Genomic DNA, 13674 nt, shown 5'->3' with positions numbered 1-13674 from the left:
AGCCAGTTCCTTAAAAGTGGGCAACTTCTTAAGTGGAATACAATGACACATCTTTGAGAATCAGTTAACCACCATAAGGATAACAGTGTTGCCTTGGGAGTTGGGTAACTCCACAAGTAAATTCATTTACAGGTGAGTCCAAGGTCTCTTTCCATTGGGTATGGGTTGTAGAAGGCCCACTGGAAGGTGTTGTGGAGTCTTATTCTGAGCACACATGGAACAGGCAGCTACAAAGCTAGTTACATCAGCCCATAGACTAGGCCACCAGAATTGTTGGGAAATGGCCCAAATGAGTTGATTCTTCCTAGGGTGGCCAGCTGGCTTGGGAGAATGGTAAGTCTGGATCACAGGAGTACGGAGAGTCTCTGGGACAAAATCGCGGTCACAAGGTTTCTCAGAAGGAGCATGGACCCGAGCAGCAAGAATTTTGTCATCCAAAAGAGAAGTGGTGCGAACCATAGCCAGAATATGATCAGGAGGAATCACAGGAACCGGAACCGACTCCAACTTGGAAGTGGTGGAAAATTGTCTTGACAAGGCGTCAGCCCTTACATTCTTAGTACCGGGTAAGAATGAGACAATGTTATTGAAACTTGACAAGAAAAGAACCCTTTGTGCCCTTCTGGGAGAGAGGTTTTTAGCATCAGACAAGAATGTGAGATTCTTATGGTCAGTAAGAATGAGAACTGGCACAGTGGTACCTTCAAGGAGATGTCTCCATTCTTTCAGGGCTAAAATGATTGCCAACAGCACTCTGTCACCAATCTCATAATTGCACTCCTCATGTGACAATTTTTTGGAAAAGTAGCCATAAGGATGCATAGTGCTCTCAGAGGTAGGACGTTGAGACAGAAGGGCGCCAACACCAGTCTCAGAAGCATCAACCTCAAGGATAAAAGGTAACGTAGGATCAGGATGTGTCAACACAGGAGCAGAAACAAAGGCAGCCTTGAGACTCTCAAAGGCCTTAATGGACTCCGGAGACCAATTCTGTGGGTTACTATCCTTACTATCCAGAGACAAGAAGTTACGACTAAACCTATAATTGCTGGCAAAGCCCAGAAAACTCTGCAGAGGACGTAAACCCACAGGTTTTGGCCACTGTAGGACTGCCGAAAGTTTCTCTGGGTCCATCAAAAAACCCACAGTGGAAATGACATAGCCTAGGAATTATTATTTATTTTTTTAAACCACGTCAGCGAATTCTCTAATGAGACATAAATCAACTTTCCATTCAATATTGTCTCCTTCATATTCACATCATTGTGGCTTAATATATATATATATATATATATATATATATATATATATATATATATATAAATGTGTGTTTTTTTTTTTCCACGGTCATCAATAAATATATTTTTCTAATAAAATACAATTCTTTTATTTCTCATAACACTTTAATATTATTCCCCATCCCCCCCCCATTCCCTAGTTGTATGTCAGTTTTTCCCCTTCTCCTCTTATTCCTCATCCCATATGGATTCTATTTATGGTCTTAAATGTTCTATGTAACTCCAGTCTTTCTTAAAATCTTTCCAGCATTTCCATTTTTTTATAACTGCTTCTCTTTCCTTATCCTCTCCACTAATCAGTTTTTCCATCTTATATGTCTCTTCGACCGCGTTTACCCATTCCCACATCGATGGAGTTTCTATTTCCTGCCAGTTTTTAGGAATTAATTTTTTCGCTGCATTAAGAAGATGTGGGGTTATAGTTTCTTGGTATTGTTTTATACCACACGTTATACCATGGAATAATATAATCCAAGGATCTTTTTTCAAACTTATTTTAGTTATTTCTCTTATTTTTTGTAAAATCTTCCCCAGTAGATTTTAATTTTTGGGCATTCCCACCAAAAATGTGTCATCGTTCCTTTGGTTTTACAACCTCGCCAACATTCCGCCGATCTTCCCTGCTGGTATTTCACCATCTTATCCGGTGTATTATACCATCTGGTAAGGCATTTATAGTTCATCTCAGCTGTTTTACTGTCTACTGCCGAACTATGTGTCAATCTCATTATTTTACTTATTGTGTCCTGATCACACTGTGTTCCCAATTCCCTTTCCCATTTTCCGATGTATGGCGGGACCTCCAGCTCCCCCAATGTCATCAACAATCCGTACATCCTTGATACAATTCCTTTCGGGTTGTTGGTTGTACAGAGTCGCTCCAGCTGGGTCAGCTCTTTTTCCGATCTTACTGGTTGTGGTAAGCTGCAAATAAAATGGGCCAGCTGGAGGTACCGCCACCCATTCAAAAACATTAAATGCTTGTGCTCTAGTTCACTTCATGTTATAAGTTTACCTTTCATAATATCTTTTATTTGTGTTTTATCATTTTTTATCCAATTACCTCCTATTTCTTTTTTCCCCGGTGGAAACAACTCATTCTCCTTCAGTGCAATAAATGGTGAGTTATAGTGACCATTTAATTTTTTATAAACCTCGTCCCAAAACTTAAATACTATTCGTGTCATCTCGTTTGTGCTCCCTTCTAAAGCCCTATATTTTGGAGGATTCCACACTGTTGTACCTAAATGTGTCCCGCTATATTTATATTCCAAATTAACCCACCTTTTCTCTTTACCTTTCTCTCCTACCCAATCAACAATTCTGGACAACACTATTGCCTTATAATAATTAAATAGGTCGGGGACGGCCAGTCCTCCTCGCTTTTTCTCCTGTTTTAACACTAAGAAAGAAATCCTAGGTTTTCTATTCTTCCATATAAATTTGAGCAGTAATGATTTTAACTTAGAGAAATAACCAACAGGGATTTCGATCAGCATCATCTGGAATTTATACAGAATCTTGGGGAGGATAACCATTTTCAATGTGTGTATTCGTCCCAGCCAAGAGAGTGGTCTATTACCGAGTCGTCTGAGTTCTTTTTTAATTTCATTTAATAGTGGGATGTAATTTGAATGATACATTTTCTTGAGCGAATTAGCCAATTTTATTCCTAGGTATTTCAGATTTCCTCTCCATGTGAATTTGCATTCATTTTGGATCTGCTGTACTTCTTGTTTCCTAAGATTGTTATTTAATATCTCGGATTTTGTTTGATTGATTTTAAAATTCGACATTTCCTCATAGTATTCCAGAGCTTTATTTAGTTTGGGTAGTGTGTCTTTCGGGTTACTTATATAGAACAATACGTCGTCTGCAAAAGCTGCAAGTTTATTTATTTCTTTCCCCACCTTAATTCCTGTGATTTCAGGGTTATTTCGGATCGTAGAGAGAAGAGGCTCTAACGATCGAATAAATAGCCTAGGAATTTAACCTGGTCATGATGGAATTCACACTTCTCCAGTTTACCATAGAGATTGTTCTCTCTTAGTTTCTGAAGCACACAACAGACATCTGTGTGGTGGCTCTCCAGGGACTTGGAAAATATGAGGATATCATCTAAATAAACCACCACACATAACTGCAACAAATCTCGGAGGACATCATTAATAAATTCCTGGAAAACTACCAGGGCGTTACAAAGGCCAAAAGACATTACGAGGTACTCATAATGGCTTGTTCTGGTATTAAACGCAGTTTTCCACTCGTCACCCTCTTTAATCCTCATGAGATTGTGTGCACCTCTCAAGTCAAGCTTCGTGAAAACCGTTGTTCCCTTGAGGCAGTCAAATAACACTGTAATCAATGGAATTGGATAGGCATTCTTAATCGTGAAATAATTGAGTCCCTTATAATCAATACAAGGTCTCACAACTCTTCTTCTTCACAAAGAAGAAACCAGCACCAGCAGGAGATGAGGATTTGTGGATGAAACCTTGAGAAAGTGCGTCTAAAACTTACTCCTCCATGGCCTTATCCTCCAAGACCGACAAAGGGTAAACCCGGCCACGAGAGGGTATGGCACCAGGTTGAAGGTCAATTGCGCAATCATGCAGCCGGTGTGGACCTTTGTCAAAGACATAGCTAAAATTGCGTTACTCCTCTGGCAGGGAGGAGAGTAAAGAGGTGCACAGGGCCTTGGCTACCTTCTGAAAGAATGTCTCACTGCATTGTGGTGACCAGGAGAGAACTTCAGCATAGAGCCAATCAAAAGAGGGTTTGTGCCTCTGTGAACAAGGATAACCAATAACCAGCGGAAACTTAGGTGAGGAAATACCTTGGAATTGGATTATGTCATGGTGAAGAGCACCTATGGCCGTGGACAATGTAACCGTCCTATGAGTCACATGGGCAGGCTGTAGAGGTCTCCCATCAAGAGCCTTAATGGCAAGTGGAGTGTCACAAAGATGCAGTGGAATTGAGTGCTTTGATTTAAAGGCAGCATCAATGAACAGGCCTGCAGCCCCAGAGTCGATTAGGGCCTGTATCTCGATGGACGACTCAGCCCAAGAAAGGGTGACCGAAACCAGGGGCTTATCCTTCTGGATGTTTGGGGACAAAACAATACCACCTTTGGGGTGCCCCCCAAAGCACCTTGCCCCCATGTTGATGGGGACAATGGCGTCTTCCCGACAACCCTGGCCAGTGGTTTTCACGGTCTGCAGGGGGGGGGGCTTATTGGAATCTGGAAGTCCTTTTAGCAAGGGGTCCCCCAGATCACGCCCCCCCCCCCATGTGAATGTGTATTAGGTATATTGTACCCCACCATTCACCAAAAAAAGTGTCAAAAAATAAAAAACACAACAGACAGTTTTTGACAATTTCTTTATTAAAAAAGAAAAAAGTGTCATACGATGTCCATCCATCATATGTCGCCCGACAGATGGACCTGAAAAATTTAAAAAGCACTGTTTCCATGGGAGGCCTCCCAGCGACTGCTGTCACTTAGCTTTGACAGCTGTTATATAGGCAAGGGCAAGGCCACCCAGTGATCTCGCCCCCTTATGATGTCATGTGACATTGTGTGGTGTCAGAAGGGGGTGGGGTCATCTAATTATCTCAGTGGGTGGCCTTGCCCTGCCCTTGCCTATATAAAAGCTGTCAAAGAGAAAAGACAGCAGTCACCAGGAGGCCTCCCATGGAGGCAGAGTTTTATTCAGACCACGACAACTACAGCCAATCAATATGGGGACAAGGTGCTTTGGGGTGGGGGGCGCAGAGCCCCCCTGCCCCAAAGCACCCACCCCCCCATGTTAAGGGCATGTGGCCTGGTATGGTTAAGGAGGGGGGAGCTCTCGCCCCCCATCTTCACCTCCAGGCTGCATGCTTGGATAAGGGTCTGCTATGGATTTTGGGGGTGCCCACGCCAACTTTTTTCCCCATGATTTTTCATCTATATTGCCAGGATCTGGCAATACATTACAGCCGTGAGCAAGTTTAGATTACATTTTTTTCCTTTAGAAATGTCATTATTGCTACAGCACTGTTCCACACATCACACAGATGCACCACTTTACAGGCATTTTACAGACTAAGGGGACCCCCTCAGGCACAATATTTTAAGGAATATTTAATTTATATTATTTAAAAAATCACTGCTCCTAAAAAAATGATTGTTTTAAAAACTTTTTTTTTTAATTGATACATGTCCTCTAGGGCAGTACCTGTGTCCCCATAAACTTTTTATGGTAATAACTTGCATATAAACCTTTAAAATTAGGAATTTAGATTCCAATAGAGTTTTATAGACTTTTATAGGGTTTGTATATTCGCTAGTGTCAGGGCTGGACTCCCAGTCCTTCCTTCTCTGTGCTCAAGTTGTTCAGCTGTCGGTTAATTGCCAGAACTCATCGTTCTACAGTGGCTCATCTGTTGTTCATCTCCTTCTCGTCAGTCAAGCCCACAGCCAGCCCCTCCTGGCAATTGAAACTGCCTGGTTCATTTCATCAATTTCCTTCGCCTTGGTCAAACATATTTAGAGACTCTTTGCTGTGTTCCTGTTGGAGACTTGCCTGGCTGACATCCCTTCTGGTTCCTGATCCTGTCTGCTGCCCCTGACAAAACAGATTTCTGTCTCCCCGATTTTCTGGCTTGTTCTGACTACTCAATTTGGCTACCAAACCCTGACTATGTTTTGACTGTGTTTACCAGTCATACTATTTTTACCATTTTATTAAAAGGCATGATTTTTACTGCATTATCTGTCTTCCTGTGTTTCCTGGTTCCTGATAGTAGGTGAAAGGCCATGAATTCATAAGATGCAGGTAATCCACCTAGTGATAATAATTTTTCCAGGTTGAATAAGCAGGATCACTGCATGGATCAGTTTGCTATAGCGTTACAGACGCTCCTGATTCCCACTGCTCACCTGGATCCTCCCACTGTGCCTGTTCTAGTACAACCTGTGTTGCAGGCCATCCCTGCTGCTGCTCTGTCTCTGTGCAGGCACCTGCCTTGAATATTGCCTCTGTAACAGGTATGTCTGGTTCCACACCACTTCCCCAGGGATTTGGGGGCGATCCAGTTCAATGCAGAGGTGAACCAGATTGGGGTATACTTTGTGATGCTGCCCCAGACTTTCCCCATGGACAGAAGCAAAGTAGGCTTCATCATTTCTTTTCTTTTTGATAGAGCCTTGGCCTGGGCAAACCCTCTATGGGGGATGCAAAAACCCATTGTCCTTAGTTACCCAGACTTTGTGGTTTCCTTTAAAAGGGTATTTAACATTCCTGCACGCTCCACTTCTGCTGTCAAGAGCCTCATGTCCATCAAACAAAGTGCGAGAACTGTTGCTGATCACGCCATTGAATTCCATACTCTGGCAGCAGAGGTCGCTTGGAACAATGAGGCCCTTGTGGCTGCTTTTTCTCATGGTCTCTCAGATAACCACAAAGATTAGATAGCAGCCCAAGACATATCTACAGATCTGGAGAAGTTGATCATGTTTGCCATTCTCATTGACTCCAGACTGAGAGAGACCTTCCTTTAAGGAGTGCTTGCAGAAGCCTCTTGTATGTTTGGCTTCGAGCTTTGCAGTCCCACCCTTGCCTCCCTCACCTCCCATGCCTCCTCGTACTGAGTCTGCCAGTGAAGTAGAACGCATGCATTTGTGCTTCACACGTCTCTCTGCAGATGAGAGGGCCTTTAGGAGGAGGGAGAGATTGTGCCTTTATTGTGGCCAGGCAGGTCACTTTTTGAAGTCTTGTCCTACCCGTCCAGGGAATCCCCAAACCTTGAGGTCCTGTCACTGACAGACCTTAGGTGCATTGTTTCATCCCCAGTTATCCGGAAGGATAAGCCCCTGGTTTCGGTTACCCTTCTTGGGCTGAGTCGTCCTTCAAGATACAGGCTCTAAACGACTCTGGGGCCGCAGGCCTGTTCATTGATGCTGCCTTTGTATCAAAGCACTCAATTACGTTGCAGCTGCGTGACACTCTACTTGCCATTGAGGCTCTTGATGGGAGACCTCTATAGCCTGCCAATGTCACTTATGATACTTCTCCATTGACCATGGCCGTAGAGAAAGTGGCTAAGGTCTTTTGCACCTCTTCCCTTTCCTCCTTGCCAGAGAAGTACTGCAAATGTAGCAATGTCTTTGACAAGGGTCAAGCCGGTAGTTTGCCTCCCCACCAGTTGTATGATTACACAATTGACCTTCAACCTGGTGCTATGCCTCCCTGTGACTGGGTTTACCCTGTGTCGGTCTCAGAGGATAAAGCTATGGAAGACTGTTGCTGACGCACTTTCTCTAGGGTTTATCTGAAAACTCTCGCCTCCTGCTGGTTCCGGCTTCTTTTTTGTGAAAAAAGAAGAGTAGTGAACTGAGACCTTATATCGATTATAGGGGGCCTCATTCACATCACAATTAAGAGCATCTACCTGATTCCGTTGATTACAGAATTATTTGACCGCCTCAAGCGAGCAATGGTTTTCACAAAGCTTGATCTGAGAACAGCATACAATCTTGTGAGGATCAAGAAGGGAGCGACGAATGGAAAACTGTGTTTAACACAGGACAGGACATTATGAATACCTCAGATATCTCCTGTGTGCTACAGAGGCTGGGAGATAATAGCCTGTATTTTAAGTTGGAAAAGTGTGAGCTCCATCATTTACAGGTTACATTTCTGGGTTATGAAATTTCTACTGCCGGTTTTTCGATGGACCCAGAGACATTATGTTTAGTTCTACAGTGGCATCGACCCATAGGTCTACGTCCATTACAACATTTTCTTGACTTTGCCAATTATTATCAGAAATGTATTCAGAACTTCTCTTTTCTGGTCAAACCCCTTACTGACATGACCAGAAAGTACGGTAACCCACAGAATTGGTCTCCGGATTCCATTAAATCCTTTGAGTCTCTCAAGGCTGCCTTTGTTTCTGCACCTGTGTTGGCACGTCCTGATCCTATGCTACCCTTCATTCATGAGGTTGATGCATCTGAGACTGAAGTGGGCGCCCTTCTCTCTCAGCATCCTACCTCTGAGAGCTCTTTGCATCCTTGTGGCTACTTTTCTAAGAAATCGTCTCCTGCAGAATGCAATTAAAAGACTGGGGACAGAGAATTGTTAGCTATCATTTTAGCCCTTAAAAAATGGAGGCATCTCCTTGAAGGTACCTCTGTGCCGGTTCTCATTCTGACTGACCGTAAGAATCTCACATTCTTGTCTGAGGCTAAATGCCTTTCTCCCAGAAGGGTGTGAGGGGTTCTTTTCATGTCACGCTTCTATTACAAAGTCACATTCTTAGTACCGGGTAAAAATGAGACTAAGGGCTGATGCATTATCACAACAGTTTTCCTACACTTCCAAGATGGAGTCGATTCCTGTCCCTCACTTCCCCTTTGACTTACCGAATTCTTGCCGCTCAGATCCATTCTCCTCCTGAGAAACCTTTTGACCATTGCTTTGTTCCTTTGAGTCTCCACACCACTGTGCTCCAGGCTTAACATTTCTCCCAAGGCTGCTTGCTACCCTGGGAAGAATCAACTAATTTGGGCTATTTCCCAACAATGCTGGTGGCCTAGTCTCCACGCTAATGTAGCTGCCTTCATAGCTGGACCCACCTGGCTATGGATTTTATTGTAGATTTACCTAACTCCCAAGGCAACAGTTATCCTTATGGTGGTTGACCGGTTCTCGAAAATGTCACATTGCATTCCGCTAAAGAAGTTGCTCACATCCAAAGAACTGGCATCCATTTTTACTAGGGAGATATTTTGATTACATGGGCTACCCAAGGTTATCATCTTGTACAGAGGTAGCCAGTTTGTATCTAGGTTTTGGTGAGCCTTTTTTGCACAATTAGGAATTCAGCTTTCCTTCTCCTCTGCATATCACCCACAGTCCAATTGGGCCGAAGAACGAGCCAACCAAGCCATGGTGCAGTTTCTACGCTTTCTACGTGCCAGTGAGTGGTACAGACTCCATGCTGACCGTTGGCTCTTACCTGCGACTTCCTACCAGGTTCGAGAGAGGGTCTGGCTGTCATGTTATAACCTCCGACTTTGTGTTCCCTCACTGAAACTGGGACCATGATTTATTGGGCCTGACCATATTCTACGTAGGATCTACCCAGTAGCTTACGCATTAGACCTTCCTTCTAACATGCGTATTTTGAATGCTTTACGTGTCTCCTTATTGAAACCTTTGGTGTGCAACCGCTTCACCACCTTTGTACCACGTCCTCCCCCGATGCAGGTAAAGAACCATGAGCAGTATGAGACAATTGATCTTTGACTCCCGTAGGTTCCATAAGTGCATACAGTACCTGAGTTATTGGAGAGGGTATGGTCTGGAGGAACGCTCTTGGGTCTCATCCTCGGACGTACATGCTCCTGTCCTCCACTGTGCTTTCCATAGAAGTTTTCCTCTCAAACCTGGTGGTCCTCCGAGGGGGAGGGGTTATTATGGAGGGGGTACTGTCAGGGCTGGGCTCTCAGTCCTTCGTTCTTTGTGCTCAGGTTGCTCAGCTGGCGGTTAATTGCCAGAATTCATCATTCTACAGTGGTTCACCCGTTGTTCATCTCCTGCTCATCAGTCAAGCCCACAGCCAGCCCCTCTTGGCTATCTAAATTACATGGTTCATTTCATCGATTGCCTTCGCCTTGCTCAAATATATCTAGAGACTCTCTGCAGTGTTCCTGTTGAAAACTTGCCTGGCTAACATCCCTTCTGGTTCCTGATCCTGTCTGCTGCCTCTGACTACGCTGATTACTGGCTCCCCGATTTCCTGGTTTCTTCTGACTACCCAATGTGGCTACTGAAACCTGGCTATGTTTTGACTCCATTTACCAGTTGTACCTTTTTATTAAAAGGTGTGATTTTGACTGCATTTTCTGTCTACATCTGTTTCATGGTTCCTGATAGCTAGAACGTTTTGCCTGTTCTGGTGTTCTGCTGCAAACTGAACTGGGGGGGGGGGGGGGGGGTAGTTCGGCCCATCCCTAATGCAGAATATGAATTGCACCTCATAGTTTTCTGCTTAATTAGAAATATACTATGCAGGTTCCCAATATTTCAGTCAGTCAATTAAAGCACATCAGGTTAGATGGCAAAATAAATTAATAGTCTGAACTACTGTAAAATAATTCAAAAGAGCATAACCATTTTCAGGTTGGGATAGTAAATGTCAAATCCAGAACATTTGAAAGTTGGTTTGATAATTGCAAGCCAAGCTGAGGATTATAATAGAATAGAAATAGGGGAGCAAACTCAATGCTAGGAATAAACTTATGGGAACAAACCCACTTCCTAGTTTAGCATTAGGGGAGCTTACCCAATACTAGTATAGAATTACATGAACAACCCCACTTCCTAGGATAGAATTAGGGAAGCTAATCCAACGAGAAGATTGCATTATGGGAACAAACCAAATGCTAGGATAGAATTATGGGAACAAACCAACTTCCTAGGATAGAATAAAGGGGAGCTAACCCAATATTAGGATAGAATCATGGGAACAAACCAAATTCTAGGATAGAATTATGGGAACAAACCAACTTCCTAAGAAAGAATTAAAGGAGCAAACCCAATACTAGGATAGAAATATGGGAACAAACCCACTTCCTAGGATAGAATTAGAGAGCTAACCCAATACTAGGATAGAATTATGGGAACAAACCTGATGCTAGGATAGCATTATGGGAACAAACCAAATGCTAGGATAGAATTATGGGCGCAAACCTAGTGCTGTGATATAAATATGGTAATTCCTGAGATCTATTAGGAAGTTCTTACCCTTCTTATCCACTTTCATTGCTTAGCAAAGCACTAACCCAAAGAGAGAACATGCTTATCAGGTGTCTTGACTTAAAGTGGATGTAAACCCACTATCAACCTTTCTAAAGTACTGCCATAGTGGTTATCTATAAGGATACACATGCCTCCTGCATGTATCCTTACCTGTCAAATGTCTCCCCTCTGTCTGTTATGAGACCTGTGGGTGGGTCTGTTGTCCGGAACTTGTGGGTGGAGTCATAATGTCAGTAGACCCCCCGCCCACCTCTACACTCCCATTTTCAACATGCATTTTCTCCTGTGTATTTCTTTCACTGAACTTCTGCTATGCTTACTAACATCCAGTCAAAATCAAAAAAGTCACCACATGACTTCAGCATGCCCAATCATGCTGAGGCGTGGAGCAGCCAATCCTGGGAGAGCTGGTGAAGAAAGGAGGAGGGGATCTGAAGTACACAGAATGCCTCTCTCAGGCTCATGCATGAGATATGTAAATCACCTGTCATTCACAGCAAGGGGGAAGAACTGACTCCTATTTCTCTGTGTGTCAGTTTTTATTGCACTTAAAAAAGATAAGAATGAATGAATGAATTAAATACTTGTATAGCGCACAATGCGAACTGAATCGCCTCTAGGCACTGTGGCGAGCTCAGGTCTGGAGATAAGAGGGCTGCTCAGAGCTGGATTAACTCTTTGTGGCATGACTGGGCACAGATGACATGAAATCCTACACTGTACAAGTTGCAAGCCGTAAAGAGGAAGTAAACCCTGATGAGTTTACTTCCTCTTTCATTCCCTGCAAAGGTAAAGCATAATGGACTACTATGCATTGCATAGTAGTCCATTATGTGTCACTTACCTGACACAGGAGCCAGTGAAGTCACCGCTGTCCCCTGTAGTCCGGCGCATCCATCTTCTCGGTGGGTCTCGCTGATCCGCTGCTGTCATTCGGCGAAGCCACAATGACATCACTCTCACGCATGCGCACGGGAGCCACCACGCGTGGCTTATCGCCGTTGATGGCGGCGCGCCGCTGTCTATGGCGCATGCACAATAGACAGCGGTGCCTGTCTTTCGGCAAATATCTCCTAAACCTACACGGTATATTTCTTAGACCTACAGGTAAGCCTTAATCTAGGCTTACCTGTAGGTCAAAGTATATTGTAAGGGTTTACAACCACTTTAATTAAAAAAAAATTTCAGGTTTACATCCACTTTAAATACAGCATAGATAAGCAGCTCAGTCTAGGTCAGTTATTCACCAAGCAGTGAAGCCAGGATTATAATGACAGTTCAAGAAACTACACCTTCATTTATTACCAACTCATCTATTCTTACCCGTTGAATATGTTTTCCTAAACCCTGCACCCTTATAAACACAGGTTGCCACCTCTGGAAAAGATGGCTTCAGTTTATCACATAGAGAAAAATGGTTCCTAGTGTCAATATATTAATACCTGGTTCACACCAGTGCAGCTTTGAAATCATGCTACTTCAGTGCAATTTCAAAGCTGCTGATCAGTGCGATTTTACTGTGCAATTTCATTGCTGCTTGTGACATCATTCAAAGCTGCTGATCAGTGCGATTTTACTGTGCAATTTCATTGCTGCTTGTGACATCATTTAACAGATTGGTGTGAACCAGGGCTAAATGGAACTCCAGTTTGTACGCAAAATTCTGATAGGGATATACTATAAGGCTACTTACTTGCCTAAAACAACACAAAGTTTATATTTTACTGTATAGTTATATGATTACAGTAACTAATTGCTTACGAGATATACTTCAAGCCTTTTACAGGAACTATTTCTGTGTAATTTATTTATTTCCTTTTCTTTTTTCTAGGGAGTTAATCAAACCAAAGTCATGGAGGCTGGACAGTTTATTTGCTCTGCCTTAAATAAGAAGACCAACTCAAAAGTGGCTTTGGCAACACTTCCTTTATGATGTGTTTACTTAATTAATGGAACTGTCCTGCTGCATATATTACCACTAGCACTAAATAAAAATGCTTTGTTCTTAACTATTTAAAATATTATGCAATATAGGACTCCTCTTCATTTTTCATTTTGTTTGCCATGTTTATGTTGTCAGAACAATCTTTATGACTGAAATACCTCCAGAATGTTATTATGTATCCTCTTGTAGAGGACTTAACCTCCCTGGTGGTATGATTATTTCAGATTTTAGGTGCTGAAAGCGGTACAATTATTTTGCATGAAAATTTGGCGTTTTATATTGTAGTCCTGTAATTCTTAGGAATAACTCACTTAAATCTGTCCAAACCAGAGTCTAGCAGACATCCCGGGTATGATAAAGTTTGAAAAATTAAATCATAAATTATAATATAATAAATAACTATAAATAATTATACCAAATAATAATAATATAATAATAATAAAAATGATTCAATAATGTAATCAAATCAAAAACACTGAAATTTGCTCACTTGCAGAATTGTCACTGTCATTACTTTTCAATATTTGATGATGGATCTCCCCACAAATCGCTATCGCTCAATTCTGCGAGTGATTCTAATTTATTATCACTGTTTTCTAGCTGGTCTAAAATCACT

At 42.6% G+C, this 13674-nt stretch overlaps 1 protein-coding gene across 2 annotated transcripts in view; it reads left to right on the top strand.

Moving 5' to 3' along the window:
• Nucleotides 1–13142, top strand: part of HMGCLL1 (3-hydroxy-3-methylglutaryl-CoA lyase like 1) — a 143293-nt gene extending 130151 nt beyond the window's left edge. Inside the window, exon 10 of one of the 2 annotated variants that reach the window (XM_077487819.1) lies at nucleotides 12945–13142. In XM_077487819.1, the coding sequence (XP_077343945.1) occupies nucleotides 12945–13046 (102 nt within the window). In that variant the 3' untranslated portion in view covers nucleotides 13047–13142. The remainder of the gene's footprint in view (nucleotides 1–12944) is intronic. The other variant, XM_077487818.1, reaches the window with a different exon arrangement.
• Nucleotides 13143–13674: the final 532 nt, after the last annotated feature.

Source organism: Lithobates pipiens, unplaced genomic scaffold (assembly GCF_037356315.1).
Source record: "Lithobates pipiens isolate NorthernLeopardFrog02 unplaced genomic scaffold, aLitPip1_a1.2 Scaffold_18, whole genome shotgun sequence".
NCBI lineage: Eukaryota > Metazoa > Chordata > Amphibia > Anura > Ranidae > Lithobates > Lithobates pipiens.
This window is presented reverse-complemented; position numbering and strand designations above follow the sequence as displayed.